The sequence below is a fragment of the Pollicipes pollicipes genome, unplaced genomic scaffold, assembly GCF_011947565.3.
Source record: "Pollicipes pollicipes isolate AB1234 unplaced genomic scaffold, Ppol_2.1 Scaffold_4740;HRSCAF=5597_pilon_pilon_pilon, whole genome shotgun sequence".
Lineage (NCBI taxonomy): Eukaryota > Metazoa > Arthropoda > Thecostraca > Pollicipedomorpha > Pollicipedidae > Pollicipes > Pollicipes pollicipes.
This window is the reverse complement of record NW_023596545.1, coordinates 30,715,271-30,732,104: the sequence shown is the minus strand read 5'-3', so window position 1 is coordinate 30,732,104 and position 16,834 is coordinate 30,715,271. Positions and strand designations below refer to the sequence as shown.

Here is a 16,834-nt window from a genome sequence, read left to right as displayed (position 1 = left end):
GGCGGTGGAGCTAACATGAGATGGTGGGGATGGGCGGGTTGGCGGCGGCGGAGCTAACATGAGATGGTGGGGATGGGCGGGCTGGCGGTGGCGGAGTCGACATGAGATGGTGGGGGTGGGCGGGTTGGCGGCGGTGGAGCTAACATGAGATGGTGGGGACGGGCGGGTTGGCGGCGGCGGAGCTAACATGAGATGGTGGGGATGGGCGGGTTGGCAGCGGTGGAGCTAACATGAGATGGTGGGGATGGGCGGGTTGGCGGCGGTGGAGCTAACATGAGATGGTGGGGATGGGCGGGTTGGCGGCGGCGGGGCTAACATGAGATGGTGGGGATGGGCGGGCTGGCGGCGGCGGCGGAGTCGACATGAGATGGTGGGGGTGGGCGGGTTGGCGGCGGTGGAGCTAACATGAGATGGTGGGGATGGGCGGGTTGGCGGCGGCGGAGCTAACATGAGATGGTGGGGATGGGCGGGTTGGCGGCGGTGGAGCTAACATGAGATGGTGGGGATGGGCGGGTTGGCGGCGATGGAGCTGACATGAGATGGCGGGGATGGGCGGGTTGGCGGCGGGGGAGTTGACATGAGATGGTGGGGTGGGCAGGTTGGCGGCGGTGGAGTTGACATGAGATGGTGGGGGTGACCAGGTTGGAGGCGGTGGAGCTAACATGAGATGGTGAGGATGGGCAGGTTTGCGGTGGGGGAGTTGACATGAGGCGTGGGAGGATGGATGGGGGGGGGGGGGGGGGGGGGCCGCGGGATTGGTCGTTTGCTGTGGTGAGCGGTGTGACGCGGCCACCGTGGGTGACCTAACGCGAAGAGCATGACCGACCTCCTTATGGGCGGATGAAGCGGCGGGAGGGAGGGGGGGGGACACACCCCATGGCTCGGGGTGGCACCGGACCTGCCGTTTAAGCGTGGGAGGAGCTGGCCTCCTACCCGAGGTAGCCGGGTAGACGGGATTTGGCTCGGCGGACAGGCAGGTGGACACTGTATGACTCCACCCACCAATCGCATAGACGGGACATAACAGGACGGACGAGCACAGAAGCCAGATACTCGGCGTGTGGTGGATGGGCTGGGCGTGACCCGGCATCGCGGGAAGGGCTGGCGTTATCTGACACGGCAGGCAGACGTAAAGTCTTCCCAAATGGTAGGCAGGCACGCCACGACTTCACACGGTGTACACATGTGACGGTACCTGGCCGGGTGCTTGAGCGGGAGGTGATCTGGTTCGCCGGGCGAGCGCGATGTGACGCAACATAGCGACGAGGCCCGCCGCAATGCGGCACAAGACACGGCGAACACGTCCCTCCGCTCCCGAAGCCGCTGATGAGGCTTTCCCCAGTCCAGGCTGGCGCGAGTGCACCGCATTAGGGAGCAATGCGATGGGCGCCCCGTCCGTTAAGCGCGTCGCTATTTGTCTCAGCAAAACGCTCTCCCGCCGGTCCCCGCTCGTCGCCGATGGGGCGGCCCGCCCGCCGGCGCGGGGCCGGCACACTCTGGCTCGGCACGCTGTCATTACATGCTGCCGGCTGTGCCACGCTTTTATCAAATGCAGACGAATGTAACAGAGGGTGTTCCAGGACACACAGAGTGAGACCAATGAGTGTTAAGACCTTTGTTCGCATAAAGAACCGTGAATATGGCATAAATGACTATTGAAATGGCTGTAACTTCGAGCACGAGCCGCGTTGCGAGTAAATAAGTTCGCAAAATGGTGTTTATTCACCATGCCATTCAGCGCGGAAATGTCCTGAATAGCAAAGTTAAGTACCAGCTCGTGCAGGCCGGCAGCGCCTTTCACAAACTCCCGCAGCCGACATTATCACAGGCGTTCTAGTCCCATAACTCGCGCGATCGAGCGCGCACCGCGGAGCCGTGGCAGCCAGCCTCTGCTGACGCGCAAGCGCACGCGCATGCGCGCGCACACACACAGACTCCCGAGCCGGCCGACGTCAGCCGCTCTACGTGGAGCCGGGCGCCGGGCCTGAGCCAGGATCACGCACCGGCCCCGCCGGGCCTCGGCCACGATCACGCACCGGCCCCGCCGGGCCTCGGCCAGGATCAGGCGGCACCGCTTGGTGACCGCCATAGGTCCAGTCAACAGTGACAGACGCGGCGGAGGTCTCAGGCCAAACACCTGTCTGTGGCGTGGCATTCCCGTGCTGCGAGAGTATTTCAGCGGTGTACCACCAACGGAGCCAGCACCTGGCGTCCATCAGGACGGTCCAGTCTGTACCACCAACGGAGCCAACACCTGGCGTCCATCAGGACGGTCCAGTCTGTACCACCAACGGGGCCAATACCCGGCGTCCATCAGGACGGTCCAGCGACGAACAAGACACGTCCTGGGACACCCACCCTTGACAAAACGCAACTGGGCCTCGGCTCCGCCGCCCTCGGGCTGCGGCCTCCGTGGCGGTGAGTCCGTCACCCAGCAGGCGCTCCGACGGCGGGAGCGGATGGTGAGATGCGGCGCGGTGGAGGGGAGCGCCGCGCCGGCGCCCGTGCCCGGTGCCGGCGCCGGTTCGGCACCAGCCGCCGCTCGGAGCCGGGCCAGGCCTGACCGCCGCCGCTGGGGCCGCGCCGGCGCACGTGCCCGGTGCCGGCGCCGGCTCGGCATCAGCCGCCGCTCGGAGCCGGGCCAGGCCCGACCGCCGCCGCCGGGGCCTGACAGGGCCAGGACCGCCGCCCCAGTCACGCCGGCGGCCCGTGCAGAAGCGGCCCTTCCACGGACCACGCCCCCTGGCGCCCTGTCCAGAGACGGGCTATCGACCGCGAGAGGGTAAACCTGCTGTTAAAGAGCACGCAAAAGCCGTCTCCCTCATCTGCGGTCACAAGATGGGCCCCGGGGCAGAGCTCAGCGCAGTGTGAACGGGTATTGCGCTGGGTCTCATTGCTATGATGGCTGCGCCCCACAGAGCACTCATCTGACAAGCTCACCCGGACAACGCAGGAAACGTCTCCACATAAACGTCCCAGGAGAGACCACCGTCCCACAGCCCAAACAACGAGAGATGGTCTCCGCGCGTGCATCAAAGCATCTCCAAATCTCCTCGCTGCCTTGCTGAGGGAAGAAACAACGCATCTTTCGATGCCGTGGGTCTGCAGGCCGCCAGCTGGGGCAGGCGTGCGGCGCCAGTCTCGGCAGCAGCGGGGGCGCCCCGCCCGGCGACGGCTCACCCGCCGGCGGCCCATTACGCGGCCACGCGCACCGGCCAGGCTGTCAGCCGGACGACAGGACGCCCGATCACGGCCATTGTCGTGATATCATCCGGCGGCGCGCGGCCGCGGCCGCGTCCCGGAATACCAACCGCCGGCGGCCGGCCGGGACGCCGGGGAGTAACGCCGCCGTTTCCCCCAGCGTCCCGCGGCGCCGCCGCTTCCCCCAGCGTCCCGCGGCACCGCCGCCTCCCCCAGCGTCCCGCGGCACCGCCGCGCCGCCCCAGCGTCCCGCGGCACCGCCGCGCCGCCCCAGCGTCCCGTGGCACCGCCGCGCCGCCCCAGCGTCCCGCGGCACCGCCGCGCCGCCCCAGCGTCCCGCGGCACCGCCGCGCCGCCCCAGCGTCCCGTGGCACCGCCGCGCCGCCCCAGCGTCCCGAGGCACCGCCGCGCCGCCCCGGACGCCGTCTGGCGGCCGCACGAATTAGCGGCCTCTCCCCAGAGCCGTCGGCACCGACCCCTCGTCCAGCGTGGCCGCCGTAGGCAGCAGCGTTCCGCCACCCGTCGTGTTCTCTCAGTAGTCTGGACACCGTACAGAGTGAAACAGGCCCATCTTGCGGCCCCCATCACGGAGGCCGCAGCCTTGCAACAGAGCCAGAAACACCAGCTGCGTTGGTTTGGATTGGTTTTGGTTTCAGCGTGCACCGAACACCCATGCACGACACCCAAAGCTACCTCAGTGCTAACAAAGAAGACAACAAAGAACCCAGGAGTCCCATGTCATACACGACAACAGGAATATGCCTGGAACTGCCGACCAGAAACAACGAGGAATCTACGCCATGAGGACGGGTAGTAGTTGTTCTGGTAACCACAGGGATTAGCGCACCTTAAAAAGCCAGCGAGTCGGCCACATCCCGCCGCTCCATCCTCCCGTTTGCAGCTGGTGTAACTGATTCCTCTTCGGGCGAACAAATGTGGTAAAGCACAAAACATGTCAATATGTGATATGTACGCTCCTATATTTGCGCAAATGACAATATTATTGGATAAGTCGTGCTTCACATCCTGGCATGCACACAGTTTAGTAACTATGGCCATATATGTCTGCCCATCTCCACGAAACTGGAACGACATTATTTAGTGTGTCGTCGAAAACGTACGGCTGAGATCTCATGGAGGTTTGTTGCAAGAGCATGCAGATAGGAGTGAGAAACAACTTATCTGAGTCAATTTTCACTCAGTTTAAATCATTTTGAAACATGGGGCAGTGGTACCAAGTGGTCGTCTCCATCTGATGGCCCTATGGAAGACCGCTAACCGACACACTTCCTCGTGTCGCGAGACGGGCAGCCGGGAAGGGCGCTGTCCCCATCCGCCCGAGACGGGCAGCCGGGAAGGGTGCTGTCCCCATCGGCCCGAGACGGGCAGTCGAGAAGGGCGCTGTCTCCAGCGGTCCGAGACGGGCAGTCGAGATGGGCGCCGTCCCCAGCAGACCGAGACGGGCACCCGAGAAAGGGCGCGGCCCCCAGCGGCCGGTCGTCGCCGAGTCAGCGCGCCCGCGCAGCAGTCCAGCTCCCTCGCACGTGAATAATTCAGCTCTGTGGCGACTTCCCGTCAATCAGGCGAGGTCGGGTGAGGCGGCGGCCGCCGGCGAGCCCGCTGCACCCCGCACCGGTTGTCGGTCGTCAGTTGCCGCGCCGCCGCCCTCAGCCGGACGTCAACAGGACGTGAACGCCGCGTGTCGCCGGCCGACACGCTGCGCAAGCTAACGAGCCTGTTTACGGCGCCAGCAGTCTGGACGGAGGCCCGTTCGGCGCGACCGCCGCCGCCAGCGGAGCTCGCCGGTAAACGGCTGTGCCGCAGGCGACCAGGCGGACGCCGCCGACAACACAGGAGGACAGAGGCAGACCAGAAGCGGCCACTGGTGACAGCGCCGCGCACCAGCCGGCGACGGCAGCGCGCAGGCGGCTCTGTGTCCAGGCCGCCAAGCCGGCGTCACAGGGCCGACCGGCGGCGGCGGCGGCGGCGGCGGCGGCGCGCTGCCGAACGGCGCCAAGCCACCGCCTGGCCCGGCCGGCGCCGCTGCGACGCCGCGCCGGCAGCGGTGCAGCGGCGCCGGCCGCCGAGACGCCGGGGCGTGAAGAGCACCCGCAGACACGCGGCGGCCGCGGCCGGGGCGCGCACACCGCCCAGCCCTCCGAGGGGCCAACGGAGACCGTACGAACAATGGTGGGCCCGGCCGCCATCACCCACGGCGAAGAAAGACACAAGCTGGGTTGTCCCGGATGTCCACTATCCGATCCTAATGCCGCCGACAGGGCGGCTGGTCATGCTGTCATCAATCGCGCTAAAAACCGGCCTCAATCGCTTCACAATGCCAGCAGCATCCGACCAGCCGGGGCCGGGCAGCGGGAGTTTCGCCGGCTGGCCGCCAGCTGGCAGTACCGCCTGCGGTTGGTCGGTCCGCATTTCTAGGCGATGAGTTACGGGTGGCGGTATCGAGCAGGCGGCGGCGGCCGCACACAATCGGCCGGTAGCCAGCACACACGGGTCAACCGGCCCGCGACGCGGCACATCTTTGTCGACCGACCACAGCCGATCGTTACCAACGGCAGCGGCGACCGCCGCCGAGGTCACGGACTGTGACCCGAGCACACACGGCACGTGGCCGGAGACGACTGTGTACACACGAGACCGTGACTCGGTACCACAGGGTACACACGAGACCGCAGCTCGTCCCCACAGGGTACACACGAGACCGTGAACCGGCACCACAGCGCACACACGAGACCGTGACCCGACACCACAGGGTACACACGGGACCGTGACCCGGCACCACAGGGTACACACGAGACCGCGGCTCGTCCCCACAGGGTACACACGAGACCGTGAACCGGCACCACAGGGTACACACGAGACCGTGAACCGGCACCACAGGGTACACACGAGACCGTGAACCGGCACCACAGGGTACACACGAGACCGTGAACCGGCACCACAGGGTACACACGAGACCGTGGCTCGTCCCCACAGGGTACACACGAGACCGTGACCCGGCACCACAGGGTACACACGAGACCGTGACCCGGCACCACAGGGTACATACAAGACTGTGACCCGGCACCACAGGGTACACACGAGACCGTGACCCGGCACCGCAGGGTACACGCCGACCGCGCACTATAGCGGCAATGAAGGAGCTGTACTGTCCCTCGTCAGCAGCTGGAAGCTGTTCAGGGTCACGCGATGGCCCTTACGATACGGCGATGGGGTCCACCCGGAGAGAACGCGCCCAGTGGCAGGGGGCAGACCGGACAAAACGGCGTCAAATGGCTTCCTCCGACCGGAATCACGAGCGGGGAACAGGTTGAATGAGACGTACCGGTGGCGGCGACCATCGACACAAGATTAGGAGCCATCGACGACTGATTAAAGGGAGTGTTCCACATTTGTGTGGGCTTTTGAACTGAAATAGCCACGTTGAAGATCATTCGGTACGATTTACAGCCCTGCCCTTCTTGGACTTGAGACCCTCTAGTTCCGAGCTGCACGCCCACGGGGCTGTGTGAACTATTTCAAAGACAATGTATGCCGTCAAAGAGAGGTCATTCAAATACTGCCATCCTATTGGCTACACCGCATTCACGGCCGAGACAAATATAAACTGCGAATCATTTATGCTTGGCGTGCGTAAGCACGGTTCCCTGATATCATGTACTTCATTTAGTTCTCGATCAATGTTATGCGCCCAGCACAAGTATCGACCACGATCTGGTTATCTGGTTATTCGGAATAAAGCCCCTTGGACTAGAAGTGGTAATTTCAGAGTTCAGGGATAACGGCGATTGGATAACGGTGAGGCGGGTCTACATGCGCCTGAAGGCCCAACCGCCGAGACTGAGCCCGCGCAGGGAACCCTCTGCGAGTACGCGCCGGGCGCCCAGTCGAGGGGTCCGTTCCAGGGGATCTCTCGGCCCAATTATGGCCCACGTATGCAGCCTGCCCGAACAAGCGGGGGTCGCGAGGATGAAGGGTGCAATGAAAGGAGGATGTGAAGGTCGGGTGTTTAAGCACAAATCACGTTTTGTGCTGCAGAATATAGCAAGTTGCACATAATTGCTAGTTATTACGTAAATACGACTTGTAGTGCAAAAGCCCAAAATAAGCGCCACAACCGTACGTGTTAACATTTTTAACACACGGACAAATGTGCAAGAGCACCACGAGAAAAAAAAACAAAAAAGGTCAAGAAACGAGCACATAAAGATATTTGGTTCAGCAAACACCTCCAGCATCGCCAAGGCCAGGTCTCCGGGAATTGGAGCACTACAAGTGAATACTAGGGTGGCAATTTCTGCTAGTTTGGCAGCACCTCAACGTCATGTAAACGTTCCATGACACAATCAAACAATGATGTAAGGAAAACCATGTTTCTTGAATAGTGAAATTTTGTTTTCTAGAACAGTCTTTTGCCCTTACAAGTATACCAATAGCTGCAAGTAAGCTTATTACATCACATCTGATGTTTGCTCCAATATCTCCAAACGTGGTACATTCCATTTAAATCTGACGGATATTGAATTACTAAAATACTGAACCCCCCCCCCCCCGAAAAGCACACATTGACGCAAAAGCGTCACACGTTTACATGCATCACGTTGCATCGCAACACAACACAACACAACACAACACAACACACCGCAGCGCACCGCACCGCACCGCCGCAACGCAACGCAACGCAACGCAACGCGACGCAACGCAACGCAACGCGATGCGATGCGATGCGGTGTGATGCGATGAGATGCAACGTGATGCGATGCGAGGCGGAACGGAACTAAAAAGTAGTACAGCAACCAAACGTGCTCGTGCCGTGACATCACCTACCACCGGCAACAAATATTATGTAGACAACATGGCAGACAATGATGTGTTTCGTCATAATTCCTTACGAAGAGCGGAAATATGGGGCTGCACTGAAAGTTTTCCCTGACAAGTAGCGGCTCTGCCTCCTTCTCGCACGTAGGCTGCAGTGCGAGGCGTGCGGCGGAATTTCATTCGCTCCCACGTTACGCTGCTTTTCAGCTCCGTTCCGCTTCGCACCGCAACGCTACGCAGCAAAAAGTGGCCAGAGTGGGCGGCCCGAAGCCGTCCGCCGTCCAATCTGATCAAGCGCGGTCCCCGCCGTCGATGGTAAATGGGGCGTCTGGCGACGCTGGCCTGCGGCATTGATATCGTTCTGAGCAAGTCCAGCCGGCGTCGCCCTGTCGGCTGCGTCAGCAGCACTCTTGAGAGGAGCTCTCGGCAGACGATAGACGCAGACGAGCAGCGACGGACCACAGCGGAACAGCCACTGGCAGCGACACCGCTGGACCCAGCAGCCCTGAGCGCACGGCAGGCGTGTGCGATGCCTTAAACGAATCCCGGCAGGACTTCTTTCGTGCGATGTATGGCGGCTAAGACCTGGGGGGGGGGGGGGGGGGCAAAGGCGGCGCCGGAGAATCCCACACTGGTTTCAACGTCACCATTTTTCAGCTCCATTCACTCCCCCATCCCACTCCCTCTTGTCCCGGCGAGGCAAAACTGGCGCGGGCGAAATGCATGTTAAGTTTCACGGACCACTGTGTGCGGCAGACCGCTTCATTGGCCAAACATTAAACATTGCTGGCAAAACTTGGACTCAACGCTTTCCGCGGGTCCCAAATGAATACCTCAGAAATGTCTACGACCACAAAAAAGGCCACCTCTGGGGACGCGCATCCAATATGGATGGGAATCGCCCGTCGCGTGTTGTGATCGCACGTAGCGCGACGATGGCACCGAAGCCAACAGCGGCCAGGGCTAAGGCGAAAATTGCCCAATAAACTCCCAAGGGAAAGGGGGCGCAAAAACAACCATCCGTCGCGCACCCCGAGGCACATCCAAGGGACCGGGGAAGTCGCGCCCCGCCTCGGGACCCACGAATGGGCTCGGAGACGTAGGAAAACGTGCGGGAACTCACGTAGCTCGCCCCTGCTCACGCTACTGCACCTGCCACCGATGACGATGTAAGGGGCGACGATGAGCAAACCCGACACGTGACGGGGCGTCACGTCCCGACGACCTCCGAGACGAGGACGCAGGACTGACCTCTCGATGGTCTTCATGAAGAGGAAGCAGACGCCGCCTTCCTCACGTATGGTGGCGTACTGGCTGTTGGCCAGCGGACACGACGACCGGTTGCACAGTCCCGTCAGGTTGTATTCATTCCGGCAGAACTTCTGCGTCGGCGTGCTGCGGTGGACGGGTTCGGGGTTACGCCCGGCACCGCGGGTGACCGCCATACGTGCACGTCACGGGGTAGGCTGGAGCGTGGGTCATAACGGAACAGGCTCGGGGCCACGTCCGGAGATTGCGACCTAGATCGCATGTGAACGTCACAATGGTAGGTCACGGAGGTGGGTCAGGGCGTCGGTCACGAGGGCCGTCAACGCGACGGGTCACAAGGTCGGCCACACGCGAAAGCGGATTGCGGCATTACATTGCAGCGGCTGATCACGCGTGCTAGGAGACGAGAGGCAGATCACGGATAACACCAGTGGATAGGCCGTGGGCGCCGGTGCAACTTCTAGACTACACGGGAAACTCACGGGAGTGTCAGCGTGGGTAGCGCGTAGACCTCAGGTCCCAGAACACTACATTCTAACTGCAACGCCCGCAACGTGCTGGCAAGCGTGCTCTGCCGAGCCGGGTCGGGCCCGACGCCCCGCGTCGGTAGCAGACCCGCGGGCGGGCGGTGCTCGCGTCCTCTGACCACGCCCTTCCGTCGATCCGTGCCCGGGCAGGAGCTTCACCGGCCGCCGCACTGCACTCCCCTCCAGGGCCTCTCGGCCGCCAGCCTGCCCTCGCCCGTGGCCGCGCCGTGCCGACGCCTGGTGGCAGGTCCCGCGCCGTCTGGTGCGCCGCTCGCCGATGAGCCCACCATCGCCAACAACGGACGTGAGGAGCCCAGACCCTCAGCCCGGGAGGTACCGACCGGACGAGAGCGAGAAGCCCCAGACCCTCAGCCCCGGGAGGTGCCGGCCGGACAAACGTGAGGAGCCCAGACCCCCAGCCCGGGAGGTACCGGCCGGATGAGAGCGAGGAGCCCAGACCCTCAGCTCGGGAGGTGCCGGCCGGACGAGAGCGAGGAGCCCAGCCCCTCAGCCCGGGAGGTATCGGCCGGATGAGAGCGAGGAGCCCAGACCCTCAGCTCGGGAGGTGCCGGCCGGACGAGAGCGAGGAGCCCGGACCCTCTGCCCGGGAGGTACTGGCCGGACAAGAGCAAGGAGCCCAGACCCTCAGCCCGGGAGGTGCGACCGGACAGCCGTGAGGAGCCCAAACCCTCAGTCCGGGAGGTGCCGACCGGACAGCCGTGAGGAGCCCAGACCCTCAGCCCGGGAGGTACCGGCCGGACGAGAGTGAGGAGCCCAGACCCTCAGCCCGGGAGATGCCGGCCGGACAGCCGTGAGGAGCCCAGACCCTCAGCCCGGGAGGTACCGGCCGGACGAGAGCGAGGAGCCCGGACCCTCTGCCCGGGAGGTACCGGCCGGACGAGAGTGAGGAGCCCGGACCCTCAGCCCGGGAGATGCCGGCCGGACAGCAGTGAGGAGCCCAGACCCTCAGCCCAGGAGGTGCCGGCCGGACGGCTCGGCGCCGCCTCCGCAGGTGAGCGAGATACAAAAGACGCGGGCGCAGCGGGACGTTGAATGCGAGGCGCGCAGGCGGCGGGCGGGGCAGACGGAGGCCACCACCTGGCCACGGACGGCCCGTGCGCGCACACCTATTGGTCTCGGCAGCAGCGGCAGCAGCACCGGCGGCGGCGGCACCTCTCACTGACAGGGCGTGGCGCGCGCCGTGCAGTGGGCCCTTCCCCACATAGGGCTCACTCTAAATATGGCCGATGCGATCGCCGGACGCCGCCGCTGAGAGCGACCCGCTGCGTCGGGGATTTACCCCGTGAACGAGTGCGGCGGCAGTAAGGCCACGCGAAGCCGGAGCAGCCGCTCTCCGGGCAGCCCGACGGCACCAGTACATGGCTGCATGTCACACGCTGCTGCCGTCGGAGCCCCTGTCCTGCCAGCGCGAGGCCGGCGGCGGCGGCGTCGCCGGGCGGCGGGCGCCGCACCCGCGCCCGCTCATCGCCCCGCGACGGCTAAACGGCGGTGCCGGCGCCACCGCCGGCCCGGACGCGGCGGGATTTACGGCCACAACAGCGTCGTCCATCACCCCGGACGGCGCCCGGTGCCACAACAGCATTCAGGGGCCAACTTCGCCCAGATGAGCCGCGGACGGGGCGGCGGCGGCGGCGGCGGCGGTGTGCGGCGGGGTCCGACGCCGCCCAGGCTGCGGTCGCGGCAGCCGACGCCACCGCCCGCCCGGGCATCCCGACACAAGCCCGTCCGAACAGACGCCGGCTCCTGCGAGCTTACCTCACTTTGAACGAGCAGAACGACTTGTTAATGATGGACCAGATCACCTGCAACGGAGGCGTTTGTATGCACTGCGAAATGGCACATGCGGCATAACGGTGGCCATTTCGCCTGTCCAACGCTCGGAGCGCATCGGGTCGACACGCCGGGACGGACAGACTCATGCGCGACGTTCGTCCAGCCATCGCCTAAAATGGCCAAGCCGGGCTGTGAGGCTAATAACGACAAACGAGACCCTCTGCGGACATCCACCAGGCACCGGAGCGGCATGACAAAGCAGTCGCCAGCAGCACCAGTCTTCCCATGGGGTCCGCCGCGGATCAAGAGGCGCGCGTCGCGAGGTCATCCACAGTGCCGCCGTCGAGAGGGCCGCCCCGGTCCCATGATGGCGCCCTCGATGCCGTTTCGGGAGTGGGAGGTGTCAGCTCGCGAGCTGATCACACGCCAGACGGCCACCGAGTTCAGCACGGGGCGCCGCCGGTCAGTGGGCATCAGACCAGACGTCAGCTCGCACATCAGACGTCCGCCGGCCGGGGCGGACGGCGGGCGGACGGCGGGCGGACGGCGGGCGGACGGCGGGCGGACGGCGGGCGGACGGCGGGCACCAGCCGCCGGCCCAGAGCACGGCCTACTCACGTCGTCCGACTGCATGGCTGGAGCTGGCCGGCACGTGCGCGGTGGGCGCCGTCAGCTGTGTGTGTCCGGCCCACCGTCTGCAATGCACACACACAAACCGCGGCTGAGCGACCACGTCATCCCCGGACGGGTGCATTACTCAGCGGCCGCCCGCTCTATCCGGGACGGGTCACAAGTCACAACACGTCCAGGTCAGTCAGCTGCGCCTTCACCAGTCGTCCCCTCGGCCACGTGCGCGGCACTCAGCCAGCCGGCTCGCAGCGCACGTGACAGTCAGCAGCTCCAGCCGCACCCGCTCCCCCCGGATGTCGACAGTGGGGTTCCGGTCCCGGGAGGTCACGGTCCCGACCGAAATGCCAGCGCATCTCTGTTGCACCACCGCGTGCCAGCCGTAGCAGGCGGCTCAACACCAATCGATGCTCGGTTCAAGAATAGATAGGATTAACGGTGCACCATCTGACGTCCGTCGGAAGCACCACCTGACGTCCGTCGGATGCATTATCTGACGTCCGTTGGACGGCACCACCTGGGTGTGTTCCACAGTGCTGACAGGCTGGCTCACTTCACACAAAACAACCTACGTCACGTATGTACGAGGGACATCCATAAAGGCATAAGGCCTGTCAATTTTTAACCATGGGAGAGTGCTTTCCGTGTAGAACTAACGGATTTGTGACGAGATCGACCCTCACACGGTGCGTCAGAGCTTCAAACAGAACGATGGTGCGCTGTCGTTGCTTTGAAAGCTATTACCGCACCGCGTGCATGACGTACGTCGCGAGCCCCCCCCCCCCCCCCCCCCCCCATTGCACATTATGTCCCAGGATTAATGTCCCATAATGGTTAATTTCGTCACCAAAATAAGCCATCGCCCGCGGCGCTCAATGCAAAGTGGGCCGTCAAACTGCTTTCAACACTATGGAAATAGCCGTCCAAAGCGGACCGCCAGTTCACGGCGTAATGTTCCCTCAAGCAACTCGGCCAAGACTTTGCAAAGGCGGCGTTCAAAGCAGTGAGGGCGGGTCGGTGCTAATCCAGCCGCCCAGGCGAGGCTGCAGCGGACAGCGCCCTCTGCGGAATGAGTGACGACTGCACGCCGGGTACCTGGCTTCGTGAAGGCCACTTGAGACTTCCCGAAACTCCGGCTGACACGCGGGAGCTTGCCGCGTTAGAGCTCTGCCGATAATGGAGCGGCGCGAGGGCCGGCCGCTGACCGTCGACACGGGAGCGATCCCTGAGCGTCGCCTCGGCGACAGACGAGGCGTTCTGCTTCGAGACGCTCGCTCTGCAACAACAGACCTCTCATCACCGCCCACTGTGCTCGGCGACAGCTTGAGACAAAGCTGTCGCGCACAGCAAAAACGTCGAAACCGACAACAGCACTCCTGGCGCCCACCTGAACGCCCGCGACCATTATTGGCAAAAACAAGGCAAGCGGCATATTCACGGTCCAACTACAGAACTACGCGCGGAAAGGCCTGAACAAACGCATAAATCAAACATGGGAAAAAGCATCGCAAAACGTGTGAGCACCATCCTTTTGGACAATGCTGAAATAGACCTGAACGCCATCATTCGTGTAACACACAAACCCAAATCATCGAACATGAACTGCATTTCAGGGACTCTGCACCACGATCAGCTTTGCAGAGCTGTGGCACTGAATTTGCCTGCTGGGATCACGTGCTCGGCCACCATCTCCACCTTCTCCTGCACGGCACTCCTAAGTCACGTTTCCGGATCATGTTTGGCATCCCGGCCTTCCGCCGCTTGTCCTATCGCGCTTGCCAGCATCCTGAATACCCAGCCCGCTTCATCTAACTCCACATGTTCTCTGTTGGTTGGAGCAGGGGAGTGCTGGGTCATGGTTCTGTTAGTTGGAGCTGGGGAGTGCTGGGTCATGTCTCTGTTGGTTGGAGCTGGAGAGTGCTGGGTCATGTCTCTGTTGGTTGGAGCTGGGGAGTGCTGGGTCACGTTCTCTGTTGGTTGGAGCTGGGGAGTGCTGGGTCATGTTCTGTGTTGGTTGGAGCTGGGGAATGCTGGGTCATGGTTCTGTTGGTTGGAGCTGGGGAGTGCTAGGTCATGTTCTCTGTTGGCTGGAGCTGGGGGGGGGGGGGGGAGGGGGGGGCTGTGTCATGTTCTCTGTTGGTTGGAGCTGGGGAGTGCTGGGTCACGTTCTCTGTTCGTTGGAGTTGGGGAGTGCTGGGTCATGTTCTCTGTTGGTTGGAGCTGGGGAGTGCTGGGCCGGCTCACCTCTTGAGGTAAAAACAACACGACGGTTTCTTCAAGCAGGCACAGCATCTCATGCGGGTGACGCGTGCTGGCGAGATTTGGTCAGAATGTGTGCTGGTCTTCACCATAATGGGTTCTCAAAAAAAGTAAAATTACCTCTTTGATGACTTCTGGCAGTATGCTAGCCAGTTCACATTCTTGCAGCTGGGCGGAATTTCTGCTTCATACCGAGCAGATTTTCTTAACTTAAAGAGGAGAATGACGTGGCAGAGCCTTGCTGCTAATGCAAGTTGTCAAAAATGTATTCACCATCGCACATGGAAAAAGTGAGCCCAGAAGGAATACAGCGGTGTTTTCAGGTGATTCAAGTTTTTCAACAAAAAAGAAAATAAGTGCTCACTCCTCATCCGGCACGGCATTGTCATACCCCACCGCCAACTGCTGTTTTAGGTTGGAGGTCCTGTGGGCGTGGCTGTGCACACGTTCAGCATTATGATCTGACCCCTGGGCGCACATATTTCCATGTTCACATGTTCCCATGTTTCATGTATCAAAATCGGGGTGCCCCGAAACACAAGCGCCCAGGATGGCCAACGGAGGGGTCTTCACCGGGAGCTGTTGATCGGCCTCAACCCAGGCCCCAACTGACTTGCGTTCTCTTCTGACCATGGGTGGCGACACATCACTTCATCCTGGCATCTCGTGAGTCAATGCAGTGGGTGCACAGCAGCTCCTCAACTACGACCACGTCCGTCCCGCACCCAGCCATCATCGGGCAGTGCCGACGTCATCATGTTTGTGGACATATGATGACTGCCATGATCAGACCACTGTGATTGCACTCATACAATCTGTCATGACAGGCAATACTTCTTATGAAGAAAACTCCTGGAGAGGAATCTGAATCCCGTCCTGATTCAAATCAGGGCTAAGCATGCATTGCTTGGCCTGACAATGCCCAGAAATCCATCCTTAAGATTCAAACTTAATGGGAACCTTCCTTCCCACATCCAGCACTTACTCCTTTCAGATCCTCTATAGGGCTGTTGGGGCCTATTCCAGTCGGGTGTAATCTGTTCTATGATCTGGTCTAGCCCATTGGTGCCTGGTGGGGTTTAGCTTTTGCTTTAGCCCACTTTGCAGGTCCAGATTATCATCATATGCCATGCTTTTTCCCAGTCAGACCATGCTGGGTCCAGTCCTTTTTCTACAACTCTTCATCTTTTTCAGTCCCATCTGGGTCCTGCCAGGTGCACTCTACTCTGCACTGGGGCACCACTCCAATCCACTCTGAGCTGAGATGCCCCTCAGCTTCACTCTGCCCTCAGATGCCCCCTCTTCTACTCCATGCTTGAACACCCCTCGGCTCCACTCCAAACTGGGACACTCCTCAGTTCCACTCTGCATTGGGATGCCCCTCTACTCCACTCTGAGCCGGGACACCCATCCGCTCCACTTCGGGCTTGGATTCCATTCTATTTCCAGTCTGAGCTGAGATGTCCCTTCAATCCCCTCTGCACTGGAATGCCCCTTCAGCTCTACCCTGCTCTCTGCTCTTTTATGACTTCTTGCACTGTCAGCTTCACTTAGGTCTAATCTGAACATACCCAATCCTTATCAATCCCAGCCATCCAAAGTCCAGTTTAGAAGCCTCCAGTTAACCATTCAGTAAGCATTTCAAACCTCCTTTAGTCCGTCATTGAGGCATGTGCAAAGATCCCGAAAGATTTCGGGTACTGAGGGCACGTGCTCCTTTGGTGCTCTGTACTCCAGAACCTCTCCAGATTTTGTTCAAAGATTCTATAAGACGTGATGATATGTCTGACATGCTTTTAAATAAAGACCTAGGCAAACGATATTGCTGGCTGTAGGATTTTAAATCTTAAAAATGTTGCGTTGAGATCTTCTGTGATCGTGGATCTTTCTGCGTGATTTGAACACATGTTTATGAATGAGCAATCACATCCACTCGATTAAACTGGTCGATCGCTTACCTGTCCGATCAAGGCAGTCTACCTGATGAACCGTTGTTAGTTCCCACGGAAATCAGCTTTCATTTACCACACAAATCCAACTAACGCCTTACGCGGGTATTACCCCGGTGTTCAACTGAAGCACAACACAAACACCTTCAACATGCCCAGGCGCTGCTGTCTCCTCGTGTCGTCTTGCGCAATAATCGTCATATGCGCTAGATATGAAGCCCAACTCAAGTATATTTATTCTTATTGTTGCATAGACGTCTCAAAATAATTGTTTGCCATTATTTCCTTTTAATTCGATAAATTACTGATTGTTAAAATCAAATTGATCCACAAAATATCGAAATATTTATGAAAAAGACTAAGATTCCGATA

At 61.2% G+C, this 16,834-nt stretch overlaps 1 protein-coding gene across 2 annotated transcripts in view; it reads right to left on the bottom strand.

Moving 5' to 3' along the window:
* Rbm13 (RNA-binding motif protein 13) overlaps nt 1-16,631 on the bottom strand; it is an 82,382-nt gene extending 65,751 nt beyond the window's left edge. Inside the window, exons 1-5 of one of the 2 annotated variants that reach the window (XM_037221506.1) lie at nt 16,472-16,631; nt 13,350-13,530; nt 12,246-12,322; nt 11,610-11,656; nt 9,289-9,432 (exon numbers count right to left, since the gene is read on the bottom strand). In XM_037221506.1, the coding sequence (XP_037077401.1) occupies nt 9,289-9,432; nt 11,610-11,656; nt 12,246-12,260 (206 nt within the window). In that variant the 5' untranslated portion in view covers nt 12,261-12,322; nt 13,350-13,530; nt 16,472-16,631. The remainder of the gene's footprint in view (nt 1-9,288; nt 9,433-11,609; nt 11,657-12,245; nt 12,323-13,349; nt 13,531-16,471) is intronic. The other variant, XM_037221507.1, reaches the window with a different exon arrangement.
* Nucleotides 16,632-16,834: the final 203 nt, after the last annotated feature.